The sequence below is a fragment of the Notolepis coatsorum genome (genome assembly GCF_963971535.1).
Source record: "Notolepis coatsorum genome assembly, chromosome: 18".
Taxonomy (NCBI): Eukaryota; Metazoa; Chordata; class Actinopteri; order Aulopiformes; family Paralepididae; genus Notolepis; species Notolepis coatsorum.
In genome coordinates, this window is record NC_140182.1 from 27,293,577 (window position 1) to 27,319,375 (window position 25,799).

Below are 25,799 nucleotides of genomic sequence, written 5' to 3' on the forward strand. Positions count from 1 at the left end.
ACAATATTGTCACAAGGAAAGATGAAATTACCTACCTTGGTTCCATCCTAGAGGCTAATCTCTCCTGTGACAAAATGGCATCCAATGTAATAAAAAAAAAGTCAACCAACAAACTCGATTCTTGTACCGGATCTCCTCTCATGGTACCAAAGCACCTCAAAGGCGCTAAAAACAAAATTACAAACATCTCAAAACAAACTGGTCAGACTACTGCTTGACCTTACTCCTAGAACCCACCTCACCCCTGCCCACTTTGACAACCTAGGATGGCTTAGAGTAGACGACAGAGTACAGCAACTTGCAATGGGCCTGGTCTACAAGATACACTACATGACCAAGGTACCCATGTACATGTCAAAATACTTCCCAAAGGTCAGTGAATGCCACGATCACAACACCAGAGGGAGCTCCACAAATCATGTAAAACCCAGATTCGGCTCAAACAAGGGACTAAACACGTTTCACAATTATGCCACATCAATGTGGAACGCCCTACCCAAAGCTGTAAAGGAATGTGAATCACTACCCACTTTCAAAACCACTCTCAAGGAACACCTATGGGAGACTGCAATTCGAAACTGGCCCCTGTAAATGTCCTAACCCAACCCCCTCCAATGTACAGTAATTTACCTAGTATGGTTTTGTCAATATTCCTATGTACAGTTTTGCTTGTTTGTACAGTGCCCCCCCCCCCCCAATGTACAGTTTTGCTTGTTTGTACAGTGTCCCCCCCCCCCCCAACCCCCTCCAATGTAAATTACCCAGTATGGTTGTCAATATCCCAATGTACCCAACCCCCCCCACACAACCCCACACAACCTCCTCCAATGTACAGTTTTTACGTCAAATGTATATACTCCCTTTTCTGGACTCTTTTTGTATCACAAACAGTACTGTATTTGCAAATCTGGTATGTCATAAATGTATAGATGTAGCAGTACTGTCTATCTGTATGTCATGTATGTCATATATGTCCTGATTAATTGAAAATGGGGGACCCTGATGTAAACAAGACGAAAGTCTTTCTCTGGTCTGCATCTCCTTAACAATTGTGTGTATTGAGCTGTACTGTATTGTACCCATTCTGCAATCTGTTAATAAAGTTTTCAATCAATCAATCAATCAGCCAAGGTACTAGCAGGAGCACTCATTCAATGGTACTACGACTATGCTTGCACCTCATGGTACCAAAGCACCTCAAAGGCACTAAAAAACAAATTACAAACATCTCAAAACAAGCTAGTCAGACTACTGCTTGACCTGACTCCTAGAACCCACCTCACCCCTGCCCACTTTGACAACCTAGGATGGCTTAGAGTAGACGACAGAGTACAGCAACTTGCAATGGGCCTGGTCTACAAGATACACTATGCAACCAAGGTACCCATGTACATGTCAAAATACTTCCCAAAGGTCAGTGAATACCACGATCACAACACCAGAGGGAGCTCCACAAATCATGTTAAACCCAGATTCGGCTCAAACAAGGGACTAAACACGTTTCGCAATTATGCCACATCAATGTGGAACGCCCTACCCAAAGCTGTAAAGGAATGTGAATCACTACCCACTTTCAAAAACACTCTCAAAAAACACCTACGGGAGACTGCAATTCGAAACTGGTCCCTACAAATGTCCTAACCCAGTTGCACAGTAAATGACCAAGTATGGCTTTGTCAGTATTCCAATGTACAGTGTACAGTGTCCCCCCCCCCCCTAGCCAACCCCCCCCCCCCCCCACCTCCAATGTACAGCCCCCACCCACCCACCCCACCCAATGTACAGTTTCTACGTCAAATGTATATACACTATTTTTCTGGACACTTTTGTATCACAAACAGTACTGTATTTGCAAATCTGATATGTCATAAATGTATAGATGTAGCAGTACTGTCTATCTGTATGTCATGTATGTCATATATTGATTGATTGATTGATTGATTGAAAACTTTATTAACAGATTGCAGAATGGGTACAGTACAGTACAGCTCAATACATACAATTGTTAAGGGGATGCAGACCAGAGAAAGACTGGTCCCCCATTTTCAATTCATCGTAACATATATGACATACATGACATACAGATAGACAGTACTGCTACATCTATACATTTATGACATACCAGATTTGCAAATACAGTAGGCCTACTGTTTGTGATACAAAAATATGTTATGATGAATTGAAAATGGGGGACCCTGATGTAAACAAGACGAAAGTCTTTCTCTGGTCTGCATCCCCTTAACAATTGTATGTATTGAGCTGTACTGTACTGTACCCATTCTACAATCTGTTAATACACTTTTCAATCAATCAATCAATCAATCAATGGGTGGGTGGCGCCGGACCTGAGAGCGCCGCTGGCTCTGCGGCTCTGCAGTTGCATGCTTCTCTAGAAAGCAGGGATTCCAGATGTGTCACGCATGACGCGCTTTAGCCGGATTTGCATTTCACACACGCCGTTCGCACTGGACCGAGGAATGTACAGTAGATGTTTCATTCTCTTTAACGGATCCACCGTCCAATAGTTCATCATCCTGTTCTAAAAGTTTAACATGAACTCAGGCGACGAGCACAAGAAGCCCGTCCGGCTCATAGCAGCAGCTTGTAAAGACATGGGGATCGGAAAGGATGGACACCTGCCGTGGCATTTACCGTAAGAATGTATAATGTAGGCGTATTCATACTTTATTATTAATGTAACGCGTCATATTGTAGTGAGCACGTTTGTAGAACAGCGCTTGTAGCCTGCAGCGCTGACCGGTGGTTTTTGAAAGATAAAACATTCCGTGGCTTCTATTATGACTATGAGTATGGAGATGCACATCATATCTGGGATAATAGATAGACCAAATAAACCTCGATATATGCTGTTGTGCAGAATGTCTAGTCAACAGTCAGTGATTCACATCAGGTTCGTTTGTAGAACGACAAATGCCTGCAGCGATGAGCAACAGGTTGGATGACGTATTTTTTAAACTATCAAAAATATGGTAATGTAATCATGTAGCTTAGCTTGTGTAACTAATTCAGACAAAGATACAGTATAAATGCGCAACCCCAGATGATTTCAATAACGTACCACTGCTTTTAACCTCACATTTATACTTATAGCCCCAAATCACAGTATAGATAATATTCGGCCACTAGATGTCACACTAGAGCACCAGCATGTATTTTATCTAACCACGTGCACATAGGCCACGTTCAAGGGGCCGTTATCTTATATTAACGGGCCTTGACATAAACTGAAACAACTGAAACAACTCTCTCACGCACACATTTTGCTCTCTCTGACTTAAATGTCACACTCTGAGGAAATTCTCTCTCTCTCTCTCTCTCTCTCTCTCTCTCTCTCTCTCTCTCTCTCTCTCTCTCTCTCTCTCTCTCTCTCTCTCTCTCTCTCTCTCTCAAACGCACCCACTTCTCAAACTGTGGGGTGCAATTAAACGGGGAGAGCCTGCGCACACAAGCAACATTTTCAACCCTAAAATCATACAGCATAATGTTACAGTGACATGTCCAGGGGTGCAGTGCTGGGCATACACGGTCAAACGGCGTTTGGGCTTCGTCACTGAGGCCGAAGTGCGCGCATCCTATTATTATGCAAAGTCTAGGTGATAAGTGCCGGCGCGACGACACAAAAATGACTTGTCGCGCCGTATACCCCGGCCGCCGGCACTTATCACCTAGACTTTGCATAATAATAGGATACCGACAACCAAATACAAGCCCTGTAGGTGTGGTGGGGGGTTGCTTGATCTCCCGACTGGAAGGATATCATCTGTTCTGTGCGCAACCGAGGGAACATGTATGCGCGTGCACGCGTGCGCGGGCGTTTGGCCTTCGTCCATATTACGACTGCACCCCTGGACATGTCATATACTGAATGAAACAGCAAATTCTGAGGCCTCTGAAGATATGATGCATTATATTATACCTCACCCAGAATCACAATAGGAAGCCAATGAATATATAATGTTTTAGGTAAATTTGCACATAAGGCTGGAAGAGCTACTGCAGCCACTGTGCCAAACTCACCACGACACAGCTCAACTAGACCCTGGAGATTTACATGACTTGGTTTGTGTTAGGAGCAAGCTAGGTTTCTTCTACAAGGTGAAAGACTTTGTCAGTAAACATCTTTCTGTGTTTTCAAGTGTTTAAGATTTTAGTCATAATGAAGCAGCCCTATAGACCTTCGCTGTTTACAAACATACCGTGTTCGAGCCAATCAGCAATACCAACTGAGTCACGTGACTACACACATACCCTGTTCCAGCCAATCAGCAATACCATCTGAGTCACGTGACTACAAACATACCGTGTTCCAGCCAATCAGCAATACCAACTGAGTCACGTGACTACATACATACCGTGTTCGAGCCAATCAGCAATACCAACTGAGTCACGTGACTACAAACATACCGTGTTCGAGCCAATCAGCAATACCAACTGAGTCACGTGACTACAGACATACCGTGTTCCAGCCAATCAGCAATACCAACTGAGTCACGTGACTACAGACATACCGTGTTCGAGCCAATCAGCAATACCATCTGAGTCACGTGACTACAAACATACCGTGTTCGAGCCAATCAGCAATACCAACTGAGTCACGTGACTACAAACATACCAGGCTTGTTCGAGATGGATTTCGGTTCGCCTTGACTAGTAGACGAGAGTAGCCGAGTGAAGCCGGGGGAGGAGTTAAAAAGGCGGACACTTTCGATTTCACGAGAGCCTCTCGCCTAGTCTCGCATGGCAGATACGCTTTCACGTCACCACACACACATTACACACCTGTCCAGCTCATTATAATGCGATGGCCGTGTGCAAAATTAGATCAGATTCAAATGTACAGCACACCATATACTGCTATAGTGGAATATACTATTCATATACCATAATGTATACCATCTTGTTGCATGCTCCTGGCCGCACGCACACACAACACACTGCTGAATAATTCTGTTTTGCATCAATATATATGTATACTGTGTATATTGAGGCAAAACAGAATTATATATACAGTATTGAGGCAAAACAGACGACGCATGTGTGTATGTGTGTGTCTGACAGCTTGAAGTTTATCATGATGATATGATGATAACGTGTAACTGGTCTAAAGGCCACCCTCTGTGTCGTCGTCGTGCAGTGGAAGTGAAGACTCAGTTGTGGCAATTCAGTGTTTTATTTCCCCTGTTGAAACATCCCACAGGTACATGTCAACACTTGGCCGGCAGATGGCGTCAATAACTTGCATAATGCCCTGTCAGCATTCCAGATAGTCTCTTTGAATGATACATTGAAATATCACAATAATAATAAAATACACAATGAAATAATACAAATTAAATAATAAGACATCTCCAATTACCTGTTGAAACATCCCACAGGTACATGTCAACACTTGGCCAGCAGATGGCGTCAATAACTTGCATAATGCTACAGTGGGGGAGAAATGTCACGCTGTGAGAAACGAGGCCTAACACACATTGCTCAGACCATAACCACAAACTCAGTCAGCATGTGTCGTACAATAGTTCGCCAACACAGCTAAACCACATTACAAAAAGTGCAAAATTGTCCACATTAACACAGTTACCACTATATACAACTCCGGTTCATTGCCCGGCAACTTATTTACAATAGTGCGTTCTTTTAGACCTGATATATTTACAGACACTGAAAGCACGTCTTACCCCTGTCAGCATTCCAGATAGTCTGGCGCGAGAGGGGAAGTGCAAGGGGAAAAACGTCACTTCGGCAGGAAGTGACGACGGCTTCAAAATAAAAGACTATTAGAGTAAAAATAATAATAAACAATTAAAATAAAACGTTAGGGAGGGATCTTTGTGGAATACAACATTAGTATATTTTATATACCTGCTACAAACGCATAACATAATAAAGTTTTCAATCAATCAATCAATCAATCAAACGTCTCATAACTCCCTGGCTGTCACATGGCTGGTGACTGACAACTTTTCTGAGCCAATAGGTGCTTTGCGCGACCGTAGCAAGTCGCTTCCCAGCCGGGAGCAGCCGAGTGAGAGGTACTGTGGAGCCTCGCTCTGAAGGCTGTGCGTGGCTCGCTCCCGCGAGAGTTCTGCGCCTCGTCTCGTCAGATTTTCAGAGCAAGTCGGACAACATTCTAACCGTCATGCAACGCGTTTGGCGAGGCCGTAGTAAAACCTGCGCAGATCTGCGTCCGCCTATCCCATCTCGAACAAGCCTACCGTGTTCGAGCCAATCAGCAATACCAACTGAGTCACGTGACTACAAACATACCGTGTTCCAGCCAATCAGCAATACCAACTGAGTCACGTGACTACAGACATACTGTGTTCGAGCCAATCAGCAATACCAACTGAGTCATGTGACTACAAACATACCGTGTTCCAGCCAATCAGCAATACCAACTGAGTCACATGACTACAGACATACCTTTTACACATCTACACATCTAGCTTAGGCATGGATTGGTTGTTTAGATCAGGGGATCCCAGGGGGGTCGCGAGCCACCGCAGGGGGGGGGGGGTCGCCAGATGATTAAAATAAATAAATAAATAAATTCACACAATTTTTTATTTTTTTTTTGCAGTCAGGCCACTGAACTTAGAAGCAGGCCAGGCCGCGTCTATGCTTTAAGCAAGTGGCTTGTCCTTCCGTGTTCCCATTTTGCGCTCTGATTGGCCACGCACGTTTCTGGTCATGTGACATGTGCGCCACAGGGTTTCCGTTAGAATTTTTTTTTGCAGGTCTGAGTGTCCGGTAGATTTCAATCTACCGGACAAATGGGATAAATTCCGGTCAGAGTTTATTGAGCTTAAAAACAATTGATAGGACTATATAAAGAATGACATCATCAAGGCATTTATAATATTTTAACTTAAAACTAGGCTACTTTTGCGTATATACAGTCATTAATATATTCCAAATAAAATAAGTCCCTCGAGACTTCGTGCTGCTGCCGACTTGAGGTGTCGGTGGGCAGTCTGCCCGACCTTAATAAACAGCAGTCTGTTATAATCACATTTTTATGAGCTAACGAATTCCGTTATATTGGACATTTGTATTAATTATATCAAGCGAAGAACTGAGAAATTTGGCAGAGAGAGACGGCAACATTATCGTGGGTTTGCGTGATGTATATCTCCACCTCCCAACGACTGGTGCTGGTCATAATGTCCTGTGAAAATAATTCCCTCTAAACACAATTTGATTATTTGAATTGTATTAAAATAGGCTAAAATTAAATAGCCTATGCGATGAACGAAACAATAATTTGTTTCATCGTTGCTTCACCAAGCAGCCGGTCTAATAATGACATCCTGTTGTCAGCGCGAGCTGGCTGCTGATATATTTACGTGAAGCATGGAGCAGCAGTGTTTTTAGGTCTGGTCTGGAAACCGCTCAGCAGCGCCCCCACCCAACAGCTGAATTGCCAATGGCTGAATTGGAGTACTGCACCCTGCCGGCCGGCAGATGGATGCTTCTCGCAAATATATCAGCAGCCAGCTCGCGCTGACAACAGGATGTCATTATTAGACTGGCTGCTTGGTGAAGCAACGATGAAACAAATGTAATGATTGTTTGTTTCGTTCATCGCATAGGCTATTTAATTTTAGCCTATTTTAATACAATTCAAATAATCTAATTGTGTTTAGAGGGAATTATTTTCACCGGACATTATGACCGGAGAGATTAAATATGTCGGACTTCAACAGATTTTGCCGGTCAAATACCGGTAATTACCGGCTAACGGAAACGCTGGTGCGCCAATCGTGGGACGGCAAGTTCTGCGCCTATTTCCGGGTCTAACAGCCGGCAAACTACCTAACGCCTAGTTTATCACTGGTTAAGCTTAGGCGACTCTTTCGCAGTTGGTTAAGGTTAGAGTTTGGAATCAGGGCAGTCGTTCTATCGCCATGCTCTAAGACAAACTCTAACCTTAACCAACTTTGAAAGAGCGCCTAAGCTTAACCGTCCAAAAACTTGCGCAAAACGGGAACGCGGAAGGACAAGCCACTTGCTTAAAGTATAGAAGCGGCCAGGCCAGTGTTTCTAGTTGCAGCAGCGCAATAGTTAGATAACCTAGGTGGGGAACAACCAGGAGATCACTACAACTCACACAAGTTGGAGAACTATCTCTCTCTCTCTCTCTCTCTCTCTCTCTCTTGCTCTCACACACACACAATAAACTGTTGTTGCTAATCATTGACACATGCTAGCCTGTAATAAACCCCCCAGAAAAATCTACTTTGCATTTGATATATTGCAAATATATGCCATCACACACACTGGCATTTAAAGGGTTAGAATTATAAAATGAATATGTGGTGTTATGATCAGGGCTGAAGTTGAATAAAAGATTGTATTTTTTTATCTGACATTACAAAAAAACAGAAAATCCATCAAAATCAGTGTTGTTGCTAATCATACATACTAGCCTGTTTTTTAACAATAATTTGTGATGCCATCACAAACACTGGCATTTAAAGGGTACAAATAAAAAAATTCCTGCACCAGAATGCAGGAAATGAAGTCTTTGTAACAAAAAAATTCCGGGTGGGGGACCCCCAGACCAGTGGCGGAACTTTGGTCCCAGCGGTGGGGGGGACATATTAGGGGGCGTGGTCAGTGACGTCGCAGGGGGGGGGCGCCCCCCCTTCCCAATTTTTTTTTTCTAATACCAGGTGTGCAATACGCATTTTCCCAGGCGGTGGCGCCTCTTGTAAGAAGTGGTCATCGTGGAGCCAGGGCTTGTCCAGCTGCACGTCCGCTAATTTAATATAATGATACTAGTGAATTTTTTTTAACTCTGTCAAAATAAACGAGCTGCATAGGCATAATAAACTGTAAGCGACATATACATGTTTGCACTGTCTTTTTTCTATTATAAAGTGCCTCTCGAGACTCGGGTCCATAACACATAACAGATCAGTCATTTGATTGTAATGCAGGTGCTCGCATTATAAATCGAATGTATGCTAGACAAACAATGTAATCGTTTTGATGCATACATCTCTGCCCAGCCTACCCCACCTGTTGCTGTTGCGCCCCCGCACAGAGACACCCATATCCCCGCACCAGAACGCTACGACGGGGACGTCTCTAAATGTCATGCCTTTATTTTTCAATATTCACTAGTATTCGGACAACAGCCGCACACTTAAAGTGATACATCTAAAATCGCTTACCTTACCTGTCGGGGGTCCAGGACTCCTGCGTTAGAATGGGCGACAGGCAGCTCGATCTCCACTTCCCTCTGCAATTCGTTCCCTGCATACATCGCAAAAGGTATTCGACCACCCTCCCGGGGGCTCTGATAGTTCTTGTAACTGCCTCCGTGTTCAAGTTTAAGTTAAGTATGATGTCATAGACTATGTCAAATGTCATGACTCATAGTAGAATCGGCTGGCTTGTTCGCCATCCGCCAGGGAAACCGCAGATATATTCCTTTACTGCGAATTGAGAGCGTCCCAAAAATGATTCCAGGCCGCTATTTCTTTACCAACGGATTTCCAGTTCCAACTGGTTCATGCGTCGGCTACACGCTGCTTTAATAACACTGCATTATCGAGACAGCGCCCCTATGTATGACTTTGAGGATCTGGCAATGAATTCCAAGAGTAGGGTAAATCTGCAGTGCCGGCACTGTGTAGTAGCGAGTCACAGTGCTGGCCGCCAGGCCGCGCAGTTGCAGCGGTTTGGAAAACATGGGGGGGACAAATACTGCATTCTGAAATCATGCGGGGGACATTTTACGGGGACCCCCCCGCAAGTTACGCCCCTGCCCCAGACCCCCTGATTAAAAAGTGGCCTGACTGGGGCTATATTTTGCACTATATTTCCTGGCCTGAATGATTTCCCCAGTCCGGCCCTGGTAAAAAGCCTCCAATGCTTACTAGTGTGTGTGTGTTTGAACGTTTGCATGTTTCAACCATACAGTACATTTCCATTTATAAAAAAAAAAGAAAAAATTTTAATATTTTTTTTTAGATTTTTTTTACCTCCTATAATAGTGGGGGTCGCGGCTCTCTGACACCGTTATTTGGGGGTCGCGGCCTGAAAAGTTTGGGAACCCCTGGTTTAGATCACTAGCATGGCTAACAAATGCAAATATATTGTAGTCTGCCCAGTTGTTCTGACCAGGATTACGCTCCTTTCTGCCCCCGTGATGCGCGCACACACTGAGTCTGACGTATACAGCGAACAGGTCTATGTGTGTGTGTGGGCTGTCACTTTAACAAAAAATCTAATTCGAAATTTGTTGCAGAATTGTAGACAAGTTTGAATTTCGAAATCGAATTTCAGTGTAAAAAAATTTAATAAAAAATAACTAAACCTAAAAAAAAAGTCTAAGCTACTTTAAAAGTTTTGGCAACTTTTTTTTACCATGGTATGTTTTGTATCATTCTTTTCAGCACAGTCTCACCTATATGACCTGAATTTTTTAAATAATAGTATTATTATTATTATTATTATAATATTTTGTATATATATATATATATATATATATATATATATATATATATATATATATATATATATATATATATATATATATATATACAGGGCCGCCTCAGGGGGTGTGCGAGCAGTGCTACAGTATAGATAACATTTTTTTTTGCGAGGCCCCCCTTCCCGCAAGGCCCTTTTTCATCACAGACCTAAAATCTAGTTTTGCTTATATGCTTATATATTTCACATTAGACACGTTTGTAGAATGTGTCTGACTTGTTCCTGGCTCTGAGGCTCTGCAGGGCAGCTCTGAGGCTCTGCAGGCAGCAGAATTGGTTTCAATGAGGGGAGGGGTTACAGGTAAGGGAGCGTCTGTTGAGTTCATTGTGTGTGTCTGTGTGCGTGCCGGGGGTGTCGACTCACGCTCACGGCAATGAATCGGCTCTTATGAACGAGTCGCTCATGACCGACCCATCACTAGCGTCTGACTATTTCGCGCGTGCAGCATTGGAGGTTATGCCAGCCAAGATGAAGAGGACATCGTTCGGCAGATGGACTGAAGATGAAAGTTGTTGCATGTTAGACAGTTCAGTCAGGCTAGCCATCCCGGCTAAAGACAGGGACAGCTAGTTAGCTTTAGCTACGTTATAATATTGAGTCCTAACGTGTGGTTCAGTCGGGATATAGCCATGATGATGTCGGCTAGTAGCTAGCTTAGCTAAAGGCTAACTAGCGTTAGCTAACCTAGAGACAGTGCGTGCAGCATTGTTATGCCAAGATGAAGAGGATGGTCGTTCGGCAGATGAACTTCGTCAACTCCACGCGGTTGTCTCCATCCTCTTGGACGTTTGGTGAGTTTTTAATGCACTCTATTCTATTCCCGCCGTGGATATCTCTCTCTCTCTCTCTCTCTCTGGAGCCAAACGGGCCGACTAGCTGTTGTAGTACTAGTAGCTAACGGTGTGTGGCCTGGTGTCAGCACCTGTATTGCTTTTCTCACGTTGTACAGTTTTTCAGTGGTAGCCGCATAGCTTGCTTCTGCGTTAGCTAATGGTTAGCGATAGCCGGGTTGAGCTAACTGTTAGCCAGTTAGCTGTTTAGCTACGACGTTAGCTGCCGGCTGCGCTCGGCTGGGAACGTTAGTTTGATGCTATCAGTTAGCCTAGAGTTAGCTGTTAGCTTGTGCTACGACCATTGACATTAGCCGTGAGAATAGCAGGGGGCCCTGGCACTCTGACTACGACATCATCTTTGACAGAAGATGTAGTCGGGCCTGCACCATGACAAGGCTCCGGCCATAGCTTCTTTTTGTCCCGCCAGCGAGAGGCCTTTCGTCAACGTGGAGACCTGTGTTGTGGCCTTTCGCCCTGCGTTCCTTGGTGCAGGTAAGATGTCCATTGGACATTACCCCACTCTTCCTTCCTTCCCCTCCCGAATGTTTTGTTAATAACGATGTTTTTTTCCAGGCAAAACATATGTTACTTCACAACATTTGGAGATACAACATGTGCTGTGTGTGAATTGTCTTGGTCGTTTGTGTAGCTTGGGTAGCGTTGGCCAAAGCTGTGTGTGGCCTGGTGTCAGTAGGCCTACCTGGCTACTCTATTTGCAGTTAGCCTATTTAGCTGATGTCGGCCATTGGCTCCTTGCTACTTTGTTTTCTCTGGTATAGACCCTCTTCTCTTTCGATTTAAGTGTTGATCTTTGTCCTTTTGGATCTATGTATATTCATGTTGCCTTTGTGAAGTTATCTTTTCCTTCTGTTTTGTTCTTCCATTAAAAGTTGAATATCCTTTAGGGGCTCATCTTTGCTTATCTCTCTCTCATACATGCTCTCTCTCTAACACACACACACACGACACACAGACATGCTCTCTCTCTCTAACACACAAACACACATGCTCTCTCTCTCTCTCTTTCTAACACACACAGTCTGCCTATGGCGGCCTTTCTCGATGGCTAGGCTGTGCTCGCTGAGTCTGTACCTAGTCAAGGATCTTCAGTCACAGTGCTCAGGTATTCTGCCACTGTGTACTCTCTGTTTAGGGCCAAATAGCATTTCAATTTCTTTCCAATGTGTCTCTCTCTCTCTCTGTACACTGTATATTGACTGTAGAACGGGAGCTCTCTCTCGCTCTCTCTCTTGCTACAGTATATGTTGACTGTATCATGCCCAGCCTCGGGCAGCGCTATTATTTAAGAATATGTTGACTGTATGATTTTTTTTTTTTTTTTCTTTTTTACCTTTTGGGGGTATATATATATATATCATGTGATCACACCAACCCGGGAGAAAGATGGCGGTATATATACATACAGTGGGAAGCAAATGAGTGACAGAAGTATTTGAATTTTATCAGACACCAAATTTATAGCATTGAAAATAATTACTTTGAAAACATGTATCTGAATTTTTTCAGACACTGAATTTATAGCATTGAAAATAATTACTTTGAAAACATGTATCTGAATTTTGTTGGCTCCGAATTTACTTATGTGAAATAAAAATGCAGTGTTTAAAATTCAATGTAAAAAATTCGAATGCATAATAAAATTCAATGTAAAAAATTCGATGCATAATTGCGGTGTATAGAATTCGATGTAAAAAACCATCATCCGGGCTACCCAGACAAGCACGGCTTTGTCAGTCATGTGATCACACCAACCCGGGAGAAAGATGGCGGTATATATACATACAGTGGGGAGAGAATATATACATACGGTGGGGAGGAGACTGTACATTAGGAGGGGTAAGAGAGAAATATACATATGGTGGGGAGAGAATATATACATACGGTGGGGAGGAGACTGTACATTAGGAGGGGGTGGGTGCGTGGGAGAGAAATATGGTGGGGAGAGAATATATACATACGGTCGGGAGGAGACTGACTATTATATGTATATTTCTCTCCCACCCACCCACCCCCTCCTAATGTACAGTCTCCTCCCCACCGTATGTATATATTCTCTCCCCACCGTATGTATATTTCTGTGTGTGACAGTGACGGTGATCATTTAAATATTGCTTAAAATCTGTTCCCAGGTCTGAGTTCCAGTTCTTCCTGGACAATGTGAGCAGAGTGTCCCGACCAGGTGACCACCATCACTGCAGGAACAGCTGTTCCTCATCACTTCATCAGGAAGCAATGCATTCACAATTAATCCACATTTTCAAATGTAGTGACGTATAAAGTCCCTGGATGGATTTGCTCAAAAAGGTGCTACAGTATAGATAACATTTTATGTAGCCTAATAAAAAAAGATACAAAAAAAAAAATACATCCACAGAGCTTTTAGAAAGGTGTAGAATCAAAGTATCCCCCCACCCCAAAAAAAGTATTATTGATTTATAAATGTATGAATGAATGAATGAAAACTTTATTTAACAGATTGCAGAATGGGTACAATACAGTACAGCTCAATACACACAATTGTTAAGGGGATGCAGACCAGAGAAAGGCGTTTGTCTTGTTTACATCAGGGTCCCCCATTTTCAATTCATAGTGACATTTATGACATACACAACATACATGACATCATGACATTTATGACATAGGGACATACATGACATACAGGTATATAGTACTGTTACATTTGTGACATATATGATATGCAAATATACATATATATAGTATATATAGTATCTCACTGTAGTGATACTATCCTACACCACCTCCTACTGTAGTGTGATATTATCCTACACCACCTCCTACTGTAGTGATACTATCCTACACCACCTCCTACTGTAGTGATACTATCCTACACCACCTCCTACTGTAGTGATACTATCCTACACCACCTCCTACTGTAGTGATACTATCCTACACCACCTCCTACTGTAGTGATACTATCCTACACCACCTTCTACTGTAGTGTGATACTATCCTACACCACCTCCTACTGTAGTGATACTATCCTACACCACCTCCTACTGTAGTGATACTATCCTACACCACCTCCTACTGTAGTGTGATACTATCCTACACCACCTCCTACTGTAGTGTGATATTATCCTACACCACCTCCTACTGTAGTGATACTATCCTACACCACCTCCTACTGTAGTGTGATATTATCCTACACCACCTCCTACTGTAGTGTGATACTATCCTACACCACCTCCTACTGTAGTGATACTATCCTACACCACCTCCTACTGTAGTGATATTATCCTACACCACCTCCTACTGTAGTGATATTATCCTACACCACCTCCCACTGTAGTGATACTATCCTACACCACCTCCTACTGTAGTGATATTATCCTACACCACCTCCTACTGTAGTGATACTATCCTACACCACATCCTACTGTAGTGATACTATCCTACACCACCTCCTACTGTAGTGATACTATCCTACACCACCTCCTACTGTAGTGATACTATCCCACACCACCTCCTACTGTAGTGATACTATCCTACACCACCTCCTACTGTAGTGATACTATCCTACACCACCTCCTACTGTAGTGATACTATCCTACACCACCTACTACTGTGTGATATTATCCTACACCACCTCCTACTGTAGTGTGATACTATCCTACACCACCTCCTACTGTAGTGTGATACTATCCTACACCACCTCCTACTGTAGTGTGATACTATCCTACACCACCTCCTACTGTAGTGTGATACTATCCTACACCACCTCCTACTGTAGTGATAATATCCTACACCACCTCCTACTGTAGTGATATTATCCTACACCACCTCCTACTGTAGTGATACTATCCTACACCACCTCCTACTGTAGTGATACTATCCTACACCACCTCCTACTGTAGTGATACTATCCTACACCACCTCCTACTGTAGTGATACTATCCTACACCACCTCCTACTGTAGTGATACTATCCACACCACCTCCTACTGTAGTGATACTATCCTACACCACCTCCTACTGTAGTGATACTATCCTACACCACCTTCTACTGTAGTGTGATACTATCCTACACCACCTCCTACTGTAGTGTGATATTATCCTACACCACCTCCTACTGTAGTGATACTATCCTACACCACCTCCTACTGTAGTGATACTATCCTACACCACCTACTACTGTGTGATACTATCCTACACCACCTCCTACTGTAGTGTGATATTATCCTACACCACCTCCTACTGTAGTGATACTATCCTACACCACCTCCTACTGTAGTGATACTATCCTACACCACCTCCTACTGTAGTGTGATACTATCCTACACCACCTCCTACTGTAGTGATAATATCCTACACCACCTCCTACTGTAGTGATACTATCCTACACCACCTCCTACTGTAGTGTGATATTATCCTACACCACCTCCTACTGTAGTGATACTATCCTACACCACCTCCTACTGTAGTGATACTATCCTACACCACCTCCTACTGTAGTGTGATATTATCCTACACCACCTCCTACTGTAGTGATACTATCCTACACCACCTCCTACTGTAGTGATACTATCCTACACCACCTCCTACTGTAGTGATACTATCCTACACCACCTCCTACTGTAGTGTGATATTATCCTACACCACCTCCTACTGTAGTGATAATATCCTACACCACCCTTACTGTAGTGTGATATTATCCTACACCGCCTCCTACTGTAGTGATACTATCCTACACCACCTCCTACTGTAGTGATACTATCCTACACCACCTCCTACTGTAGTGTGATATTATCCTACACCACCTCCTACTGTAGTGATACTATCCTACACCACCTCCTACTGTAGTGTGATATTATCCTACACCACCTCCTACTGTAGTGATAATATCCTACACCACCTCCTACTGTAGTGATACTATCCTACACCACTTCCTACTGTAGTGATACTATCCTACACCACCTCCTACTGTAGTGATACTATCCTACACCACCTCCTACTGTAGTGATAATATCCTACACCACCTCCTACTGTAGTGTGATACTATCCTACACCACCTCCTACTGTAGTGATATTATCCTACACCACCTCCTACTGTAGTGATACTATCCTACACCACCTCCTACTGTAGTGTGATACTATCCTACACCACCTCCTACTGTAGTGATATTATCCTACACCACCTCCTACTGTAGTGATATTATCCTACACCACCTCCTACTGTAGTGATACTATCCTACACCACCTCCTACTGTAGTGATACTATCCTACACCACCTCCTACTGTGTGATATTATCCTACACCACCTCCTACTGTAGTGATACTATCCTACACCACCTCCTACTGTAGTGATACTATCCTACACCACCTCCTACTGTAGTGATACTATCCTACACCACCTCCTACTGTAGTGATACTATCCTACACCACCTCCTACTGTAGTGTGATACTATCCTACACCACCTCCTACAGGAAAGATGAACTTGCTGGTTTGGGGGAGGCTGTGTTGGTTTTCCTGTCCAGACTCCATCTTCCCAATGACCAACACACTGCATGTGGTCCTGAGCAAGACACTAAGGTACGCCTATCTCTCTCTCTCTCTCTCTCTCTCTCTCTCTCTCTCTCTCTCTCTCTCTCTCTCTCTCTCTCTCTCTCTCTCTCTCTCTCTCTCTCTCTCTCTCTCTCTCTCTCTCTCTCTCTCTCTCTCTCTCTCTCTCTCTCTCTCTCTCTCTCTCTCTCTCTCTCTCTCTCTCTCTCTCTCTCTCTCTCTCTCTCTCTACATTTACATTTAGTCATTTAGCTGACGCTTTTATCCAAACAAGTCAAGTCATCAGGAAGGGTACAGCTCTATCAGCTGAGTAACAATGTTCATCAAAGTGTTGCGTGCTACAGTGTAGGTTAGTTTATTAGGACAAGTGCATGACAGTAAGGTTAGATATTTTTATTTAAAAAAAAAATTATTTCAGACAATGGTTGAAGAAGTGCGTATTTAGTTGACGGCGAAAGATTGGACGGGTTTTGGCTGTCCTAACTGGGGTGGGTAGTTCATTCCACCATTGCGGGGCAAGGACTGAGAATAGGCAACTTCTCTTTGATGACCCTCCCGGAGCTTGGATAGGAGTAGGTCTGAGGCGGCCAGAAGATGCAGAGCGTAGGGGTCTTGAGGGTCATTTGACGTCATTTCAACATGGCCACTCACAAAAATGACAAAAAATGACCCCCCTGTCATTTGATGTCATTTCAACATGGCCACTCACAAAAATTGGCAAAAAGGTTTTGTGTGAGCATCCATGTTTTACTCGCTTTGTAGCTCGAACACACGTAGATCAGAGATGACACATTTCCAACGTCCCACCTCCGACCATAAATTAATGCAGTATAAGTTTGCTGATGACACAACACTATTTCAGATTTATTATATTGAATCATTATACCACATCCACATTCAGCAGAAACCCAGCCAGCCCCCATTCAATCATCTCCCTTCGAGTTAAAGACTCAGTATTAAGACCAGAGCATCTTGCTCCCACACTAGCACTGACCCTGGAGCAACCCGCATCCTAAACGCTTCACTGGTTGAATAAACGCCTTTACTTTCACTTTAATTTGTCACTTCAAGGGCACGGGCCATACGGTTGCATTCATTGAATTATTGTAATATAATTGTAACAGTATGTTTTTTGTGGATACTTTGTGTGGTCATATGGTTACTCTCTCTGTGTGTCCTTGTCTCTCTCTCACTATCTCTCTCTCTCTCTCTCTCTCTCTCTCTCTCTCCCCTCCTGTACAGCACCCCCCCAGATCACGCCCACTTCCTGTGTGGAGACCTTGACAGTGCCGTACGTCTGGCCGCGGCCCCCCCCCTCGCCGGCCTGGTGGAAACCATCTGGGTGGTCGGAGGGTATCAGGTCTACAAGGTGAACTGGGGGATTGGATTTAAAGGGATATCTTGGGATATATTTTTGTATTTATTTAATTTGTTATAAAGGTGCTATAGATTTACAAGGCCATTATTGGTATGGTTCCGATTTATTTATCCTCTGAATAAATTTGAATGGTGGAAATTACAATCTCCGTTCGAAGGATTTTCTGCACTTTGCTGTTCCCAATGTCCGAACAGAAATGGGAAAGAAAGCTTTTAGGTTTTCCGCACCTACTGCATGGAACAATCTCCAGTCCAATCTGAAGATTCAAAGCTTGGTAACACTGAATGTATTTAAGGCTATGGTGAAGCCTATTGTAACCAGGTTTTCTGTGTGGAAATGTTTTATCTGATAATTTTGTAACGTTACTTTTATCTGTAATGTCTATGTTTATTTTGAAACTTTGTGTTGCTGCTATTCTTGGCCAGGTCTCTCTTGTAAAAGAGATCCTGGATCTCAATTGGGACAAACCTGGTTAAATAAAGGCAAAAATAAATAAAAATAAAGATAACACTCCCACCAGAGGTCACACCGGCACGTTGGCCATTGTGTTGCATAAGACTGCATTGCTATTTCAGTTAACTAAGAAAAATAGGCAGTTAGCATTCTTCTTTGAATGGGTAACGCTAGCAGCAAGCTAGTTTAGGTAGGTTGAGTTTAGTGATACCTATTGATTTCATTGACGAATGCTAACAGTTTGACTTCATTTGGATTTATGCTCACAATAAAAATGTTTACCTGATAGGTGTGCTCAGTAGAGTGCAAATGTCCATCAGGCAGCACGGCATGATCATGATGATGTATGCAGGAGAACTTCTACTTGAAGCCAATTAAAGACCTGCGTTGCATGTGATTACCAGCCACATACAGTATACAGCGTCTCTACTGTCTCTCACTCTCTTTAAGGTGCAACCAGAATAGACAAATGTTTGGATACTGAACACATCCAAAAGTAGTCTTTTTGTTGTGTTCAGTAAGGTTTGAACTAGGGGTGAAAGGTACACGTATCCGTACCGAACCGTTTCAGTACTGGACTTTAGGTTCAGTAAGGCTGTGTACCGAACGAATACAACGGTATGTTAACCAGTAACGAACGCCCACCGGGGGCTGTTTTTTTCACAATCTAATATAATATTAAAAAAAAGTTGATTATTAATTTCAATGTAGAATATTCGTTGACAGCCCTACAAGTACAATTAGTTACTGAACACTACATCACCCCTGAGTGGAACATGGAAAGCCAAACACGGTACGTACTTAACCGTGGTTTTTGTGTACCGTTACACCCCTAGTTTGAACCATCCCTGGTGTTTCTTGTGTTCAGGAAGGTTTGAACCATCCCTGGTGTGACCTGGTGTTTCTTGTGTTCTGGAAGGGTTGAACCATCCCTGATGTTTCTTGTGTTCTGGAAGAGTTAAACCATCCCTGGTGTTTCTTGTGTTCTGGAAGGTTTGAACCATCACTGGTGTTTCTTGTGTTCTGAAAGGTTTGAACCATCCCTGGTGTTTCTTGTGTTCTGGAAGGGTTGAACCATCCCTGGTGTTTCTTGTGTTCTGCAAGGTTTGAACCATCACTGGTGTTTCTTGTGTTCTGGAAGGTTTGAACCATCCCTGGTGTTTCTTGTGTTCTGGAAGGGTTGAACCATCCCTGGTGTTTCTTGTGTTCTGGAAGGTTTGAACCATCCCTGGTGTGACCTGGTGTTTCTTTAGCCCCTTTCGTGACTGTGATGCACGCCAACAAGGTTTGGCCGAGTGAATCCACAGTCCCTTGCTCCCCCATAGGAAACCACCCTATTTTTACTCTGAAGAACTGGTCCGACAGAGAAACGCAATGGTTTAAAAGCTTGGCGTTGCTAATAAACATTTAAAATAATTTTTATAAACGTGTAAACATCACAGAGACGGCAGTGCGGCTCTGCAGATATACCCTAGTCCTCATTGCGGCGTTCGGGGGAGAGCAGCCATACGCTCTTCGCTGTTTACACGTTTATAAAAATTATTTAAAATGTTTATTAGCAACGCAGAGCTTTCAAACCATTGCATATCTCTGTCCAAGACCCTCATGCAACTGTGAGTACCTTTGACATTTCTCTGCGATACTTGTATAACGAACGTTTCGCGTCGGACCAGTTCTTCAGAGTTAAAATAGGGTGATTTCCTATGGGGGAGCAAGGGACTGTGGATTCACTCGGCCAAACCTTGTTGGCGTGCATCACAGTCATGAAAGGGGCTAGTGTTACTTGTCTTCAGGAAGGGTTGAACCATCCCTGGTGTTCCTTGTGTTCAGGAGGGGTTGAACCATCCCTGGTGTTTCTTGTCTTCAGGAAGGGTTGAACCATCCCTGGTGTGACCTGCTGTTCCTCACAGACATCATGGCCGACTTTGACTGCGACGTCTTCTTCCCTTCGTTTGACAGAAGTGTCTTCAAAGTACAAGAAAGGTGGGTGTTGTCTCGTCTTACCAGTAGAACACACGTTAGAAGTGCAATAGAGGCCTTGCGTGGGATGTTTACATTTACATTGAGTCATTTAGCTGATGCTTTTATCCAAAGCCACGTACAAATTGTGAACAACACAGGGGTGCCCCTCTGGTGGCTAAACGTGGTATTATTCATCTAGCAGTGTTGAACTTGAGTGTTACGCTGAGTAGGGATGGGTACCGAATCCGGTACTTTTAAGGGTATTGACCGAATCACGTCGGTACTACCGAGTACCGTTTCACGTGAGATCCACCGGTGCCACATTTCGGTACTGTCATTTTTTACAACTGAGGTCGGTAGATTACATTTTTTTAGACTAAAGTACAGAAAAAAAGGTACCGTTGGGTACCGGTATCGATTCACAGGTACCGGTATCAGTTAAAATGTGAATGGTACCCAACCCTAACGCTGAGTGCATAGTAGTATAGACATGTTAGAATGATAGGTAGTAGAATAGGGATAGTAACATAGTACATAGTGGTAAGGTATGTAAGGATGGTAAAAAACAGTAAGAAGGTAATTTCTTATTATTCAGATATTGATTGAAGGTGTTTTTTTAGTAGACATGACATTTCAAAACATTTCAGTGTAGTTCTCTTTCTTCCAGTGTAGTGTGGTAGTGAAAGGGTTAAACATGATAGAAATACAACATTAGTTGTAAGTCAGTAAGTAAGTAAAGTTTATTTAGTATAGCACCTTTCACAGAGCAGAGTCACAAAGTGCTTCACAAAGAGTCAATACGATCAACCTCATTGGTTTTGGTGGTCAGTGTGCCCCATTCATAGATCAGACTTTGGATAGTTTATGATTGATAGTTAATCTGTCACTGTATTGAAGAATAGACCATCCGACAAACTTACAGAATTTTCTGTTTTTCTTCCAAACAAGGTTTCCCGGTGTACAGAGTGAGATCCAAGAGGAGAACGGTATCAAGTACAAGTTCCAAGTCTTCAGGAGGGAGACAGATAATGACAAGATATTAAACAGATAATGACTAGATGTTAAACAGATAATGACAAGATATTAAACAGATAATGACAAGATATTAAACAGCTAATGACAAGATATTAAACAGATAATGACAAGACATCTAACAGATAATGACAAGATATTTAACAGATAATGACAAGATATTAAACAGATAATGACAAGATATTAAACAGATAATGACAAGACATCTAACAGATAATGACAAGATATTAAACAGATAATGACAAGATATTAAACAGATAATGACAAGATATTTAACAGATGACAAGACATCTAAAAGATAATGACAAGACATTAACAGATAATGACAAGATATTTAACAGATAATGACAAGATATTTAACAGATGACAAGACATCTGTTACGTACCCCAGTAAGGAGACGCAACACAAGGCCACAGACAGGGTAGGTGAGGGTGCAGTGACACAAAACCAGGGAAACAATTAGCTAAATAATAGTATTTATTTTTACAAACACAGCAACACAGAGATCAAGGAGGACTACCAGTGGCACCAAATGAAATATAAAAGGAAATGAAATCCCACCCCTCCTTACAGGCACTGACGCCCAAAAGTACAGGTGGCGGTGCTCACTCTAAGGCTGGTGTCTTTAACATCAGGTCACCTACGTGATGCAAAATGTAGACCCCAGGGTATCTTCCTGTCCTCAATTGTCCCTGTGTGCGAAACAAAAGATTAATACAAAGGAAAGACAATCACCATAGGCTGGGTGACACAAAAAAGAGAAACAAGTATACACAGGTTAGGGTTAACAGAAATGTACACAAACTATAAAGACTCCTAAACACACTGCAATGAACCAGAGCTTCAGGTACCAGCTCTACACCAAATACACAACAATATTTCCTATTCTAACAATAATGAACCAGAGCTTTCACCAGCTCTGGTACCAAAACGATACCTAAGAACTCAAACAGAGCTTTAATCAGCTCTGGTACAAAAAGCACCCTAAAGAGCCACCGCTCTAATTACAAACTGATACAAAGAGCTCTCCCACAAAGACACAGAGAATAGTTACCACAACCAATGAACCAGGCAGCTAACTAACACTGCACACAATGGGGTATATGAAGGGGTGTGGAGCTTGATTGCTTGACGAGCCTCAGATGCTGCTGCACTGGGGTGAGTTGCTGATTGACCAGCTGCTGCTGGAACTGAGGCCATGTCCCCATGTATTTGGATCTTTTGCCAAACGCACATTTTATTCCACAATTGGGCTTTTCATCCACACGTAAAGGGTGTTTTCAGAAACATATACAGAGATTTTCTTAAACGCATTTTAAAGTGAAGATTTTCCAAAATATCCGTTCAGTGGATCCGTGTAGCCATGTAAACGCATAGTCTAGATAAACGATGACGCCACAGCTCACTACGCATGCTCAGACTGTTCTATCTATGGCAATAGGCAATAGTTGAAGCTCCCAGAGGTAATAAGATGGACATCGCCTGGTGCTGAAATGACAGACAGAAATAGCATGTAGTTTCTTCCCCCTCAAATGTATATATTTTCTCTTATTGATCTCTGCTTCTTAAGCAGTACTGTATATTTGTATATCTTGTATATCATTCATGTCTAGATGTAACAGCTACTGTATACTCCAGTGCCGAGATATCTAACAGATAATGACAAGATATTTAACAGATAATGACAAGATATTTAACAGATGACAAGACATCTAACAGATGACAAGGCATCTAACAGATAATGACAAGACATTTAACAGATAATGACAAGATATTTAACAGATAATGACAAGACATTTAACAGATAATGACCAGATATTAAACAGATAATGACAAGATATTAAACAGATACTGACAAGACATTTAACAGATAATGGACAAGACATCTAACATATAATGGCAAGACATTTAACAGATAATGACAAGATATTTAACAGATAATGACAAGATATTTGATAGATAATGACAATACATCTAACAGATAATGACAAGATATTTGACAGATAATGACACGATATTAAACAGATAATGACAAGACATGTAACAGATAATGACAAGATATGTAACAGATAATGACAAGACATTTAACAGATAATGACAAGATATTTAACAGATAATGACAAGACATTTGACAGATAATGACAAGACATTTGACAGATAATGACAAGACATTTGGCAGATAATGACAAGATATTTGACAGATAATGACACGATATTAAACAGATAATGACAAGACATCTAACAGATAATGACAAGACATCTAACAGATAATGACCAGACATGTAACAGATAATGACAAGATATTTAACAGATAATGACAAGATATTTAACAGATAATGACAAGATATTTAACAGATAATGACAAGACATTTAACAGATAATGACAAGATATTTAACAGATAATGACAGATAATGACAAGACATTGAACAGATAATGACAATACATTTGACAGATAATGACAATATTTCCATTGCGGTCCTTCAGATTTCTGAGAGTAATATGTACTGGTGAGTGTATTCCTGGATGTGTGTAGGTGTATGAGAGTAAAAGTGCATGATACAACATGCACTTGTCGGAGCCTATGGGTAAAGCGAGGGTGCGCCCACCACGCAGGGGGGAGGAAAACATAGGGAGATAAAAATACAGTCAAATACAATTAATACAAATTAAAAATATACCCCTCAATACCTAATAAAATACCTTAAAAATAAATAAAAACAACTAAGATAAATAAAATATAATTAAACCCATGTTTTGCTTCTCCTGATCCAGCTCTTTACTTTGCCTTTAAAAGAGGAATAGGGACTTATTAATCTACTGTCTGGCTGGTAGCCTATTCCAATCTACTGCCGCCAAGTACAGAATGAGTTCTACCCAATGCATCTTCTACATTTTACTGGGAATAGATCTGTAGGGCTCCCTCTAGTGCCGTGTCCATGTACGTCACTGACCTTGGTGAAGTAGTTTCTGAGGTATTTTGGAACAACATTATTTACTATCCTATGTACCATGCTGAGTTTTATTTGGACAAGATAATAGATAATGACAAGACATTTAACAGATAATGTCACTGAGAGGAGGAGGGTGGTAAAGGGTGAAAGGAAGGCTGCATTTATCCTGTGCTGTTGTAAAAATTGGACCCCATTTAAGGTGCTATAGTTGAGATTTGTATGTAGCGATTGTAGCGATTTGTATGGAGCTTTTTTGAATCCCTTAACCCTTTCACTGCCACACGATAAAGGGTTAACCCTTTCACTACAGAAGGTTAACCCTTTACTATCACACTACAGATTACCGTCTGTAGTGTGATAGTAAAGGGTTAACCTTCTGTAGTGTGGTAGTGTGATGACCCTCCCCCACACTGTGTTGTCTTCCTCGGGAAGGCTCGTTGGTGCACACCAGGGCCCTGTTCCTCGTACCTGGCTAACTGAGTTAGCCGGATAATTTTCAGAATAGCATGACTTAAGCCAGACATTTCCGTTCCCCGACGTCGGATTGTCTAAGTTGCTATGGCAACAGATCAGAAAGTTTGAATCTGGTCGAGGGCAGAGTTTAGTTCAGTTAGCTGGATAACCTGCATGGCCACACCCTCGCAAAGAAATGCAGCTCGCTTCCTGAAATAATTCTCACAGTCTAGATCCCATTATACCATTCTGAATTATGCTTTTGTGCTTCGTTCTTCTAGAGGGGGCTTTTGAAATGTAAAATAATATACCTAAGATGCTGATAATAAATCACATTCAGCCTATAGATTTACTTTGTCCTAAATAATGCACATCATATCGGATACGGCGCTCGGAGTCGCGATACACTGCATGTGGTTATTTTAATAACGGCGCATTGCAAATGTGAATCCCGCGGGGATATTTTTAACAGTAAGGCTCTGATTAGTTTAATATTCTTCGCTGTGTATTTCAAGCATACATTGAAGCGTCAATGCATGGATTGTGGATATGAATTATGAGGAATCGGAATCTGTGGATTGTTTAATTGTATCACTGTCACTGTGACAGTCACGCGTTATTGTGATATTGTAACTGGGTTTAAAATATGACGTGACGTGACGTGACT

General features: G+C 42.3%; 1 protein-coding gene across 1 annotated transcript; it reads left to right on the plus strand.

Annotated features, from left to right (window-relative positions):
• Positions 1 to 2,552: 2,552 nt before the first annotated feature.
• LOC311245294 (dihydrofolate reductase) lies at positions 2,553 to 21,745 on the plus strand (the record flags this gene model as incomplete). Its single annotated transcript, XM_084335130.1, has 6 exons — positions 2,553 to 2,653; positions 13,511 to 13,560; positions 16,826 to 16,931; positions 18,144 to 18,270; positions 20,600 to 20,715; positions 21,643 to 21,745. The coding sequence occupies 6 exons, from the start codon at positions 2,553 to 2,555 to the stop codon at positions 21,743 to 21,745; spliced, it is 603 nt and encodes a 200-aa protein (XP_084191256.1).
• Positions 21,746 to 25,799: the final 4,054 nt, after the last annotated feature.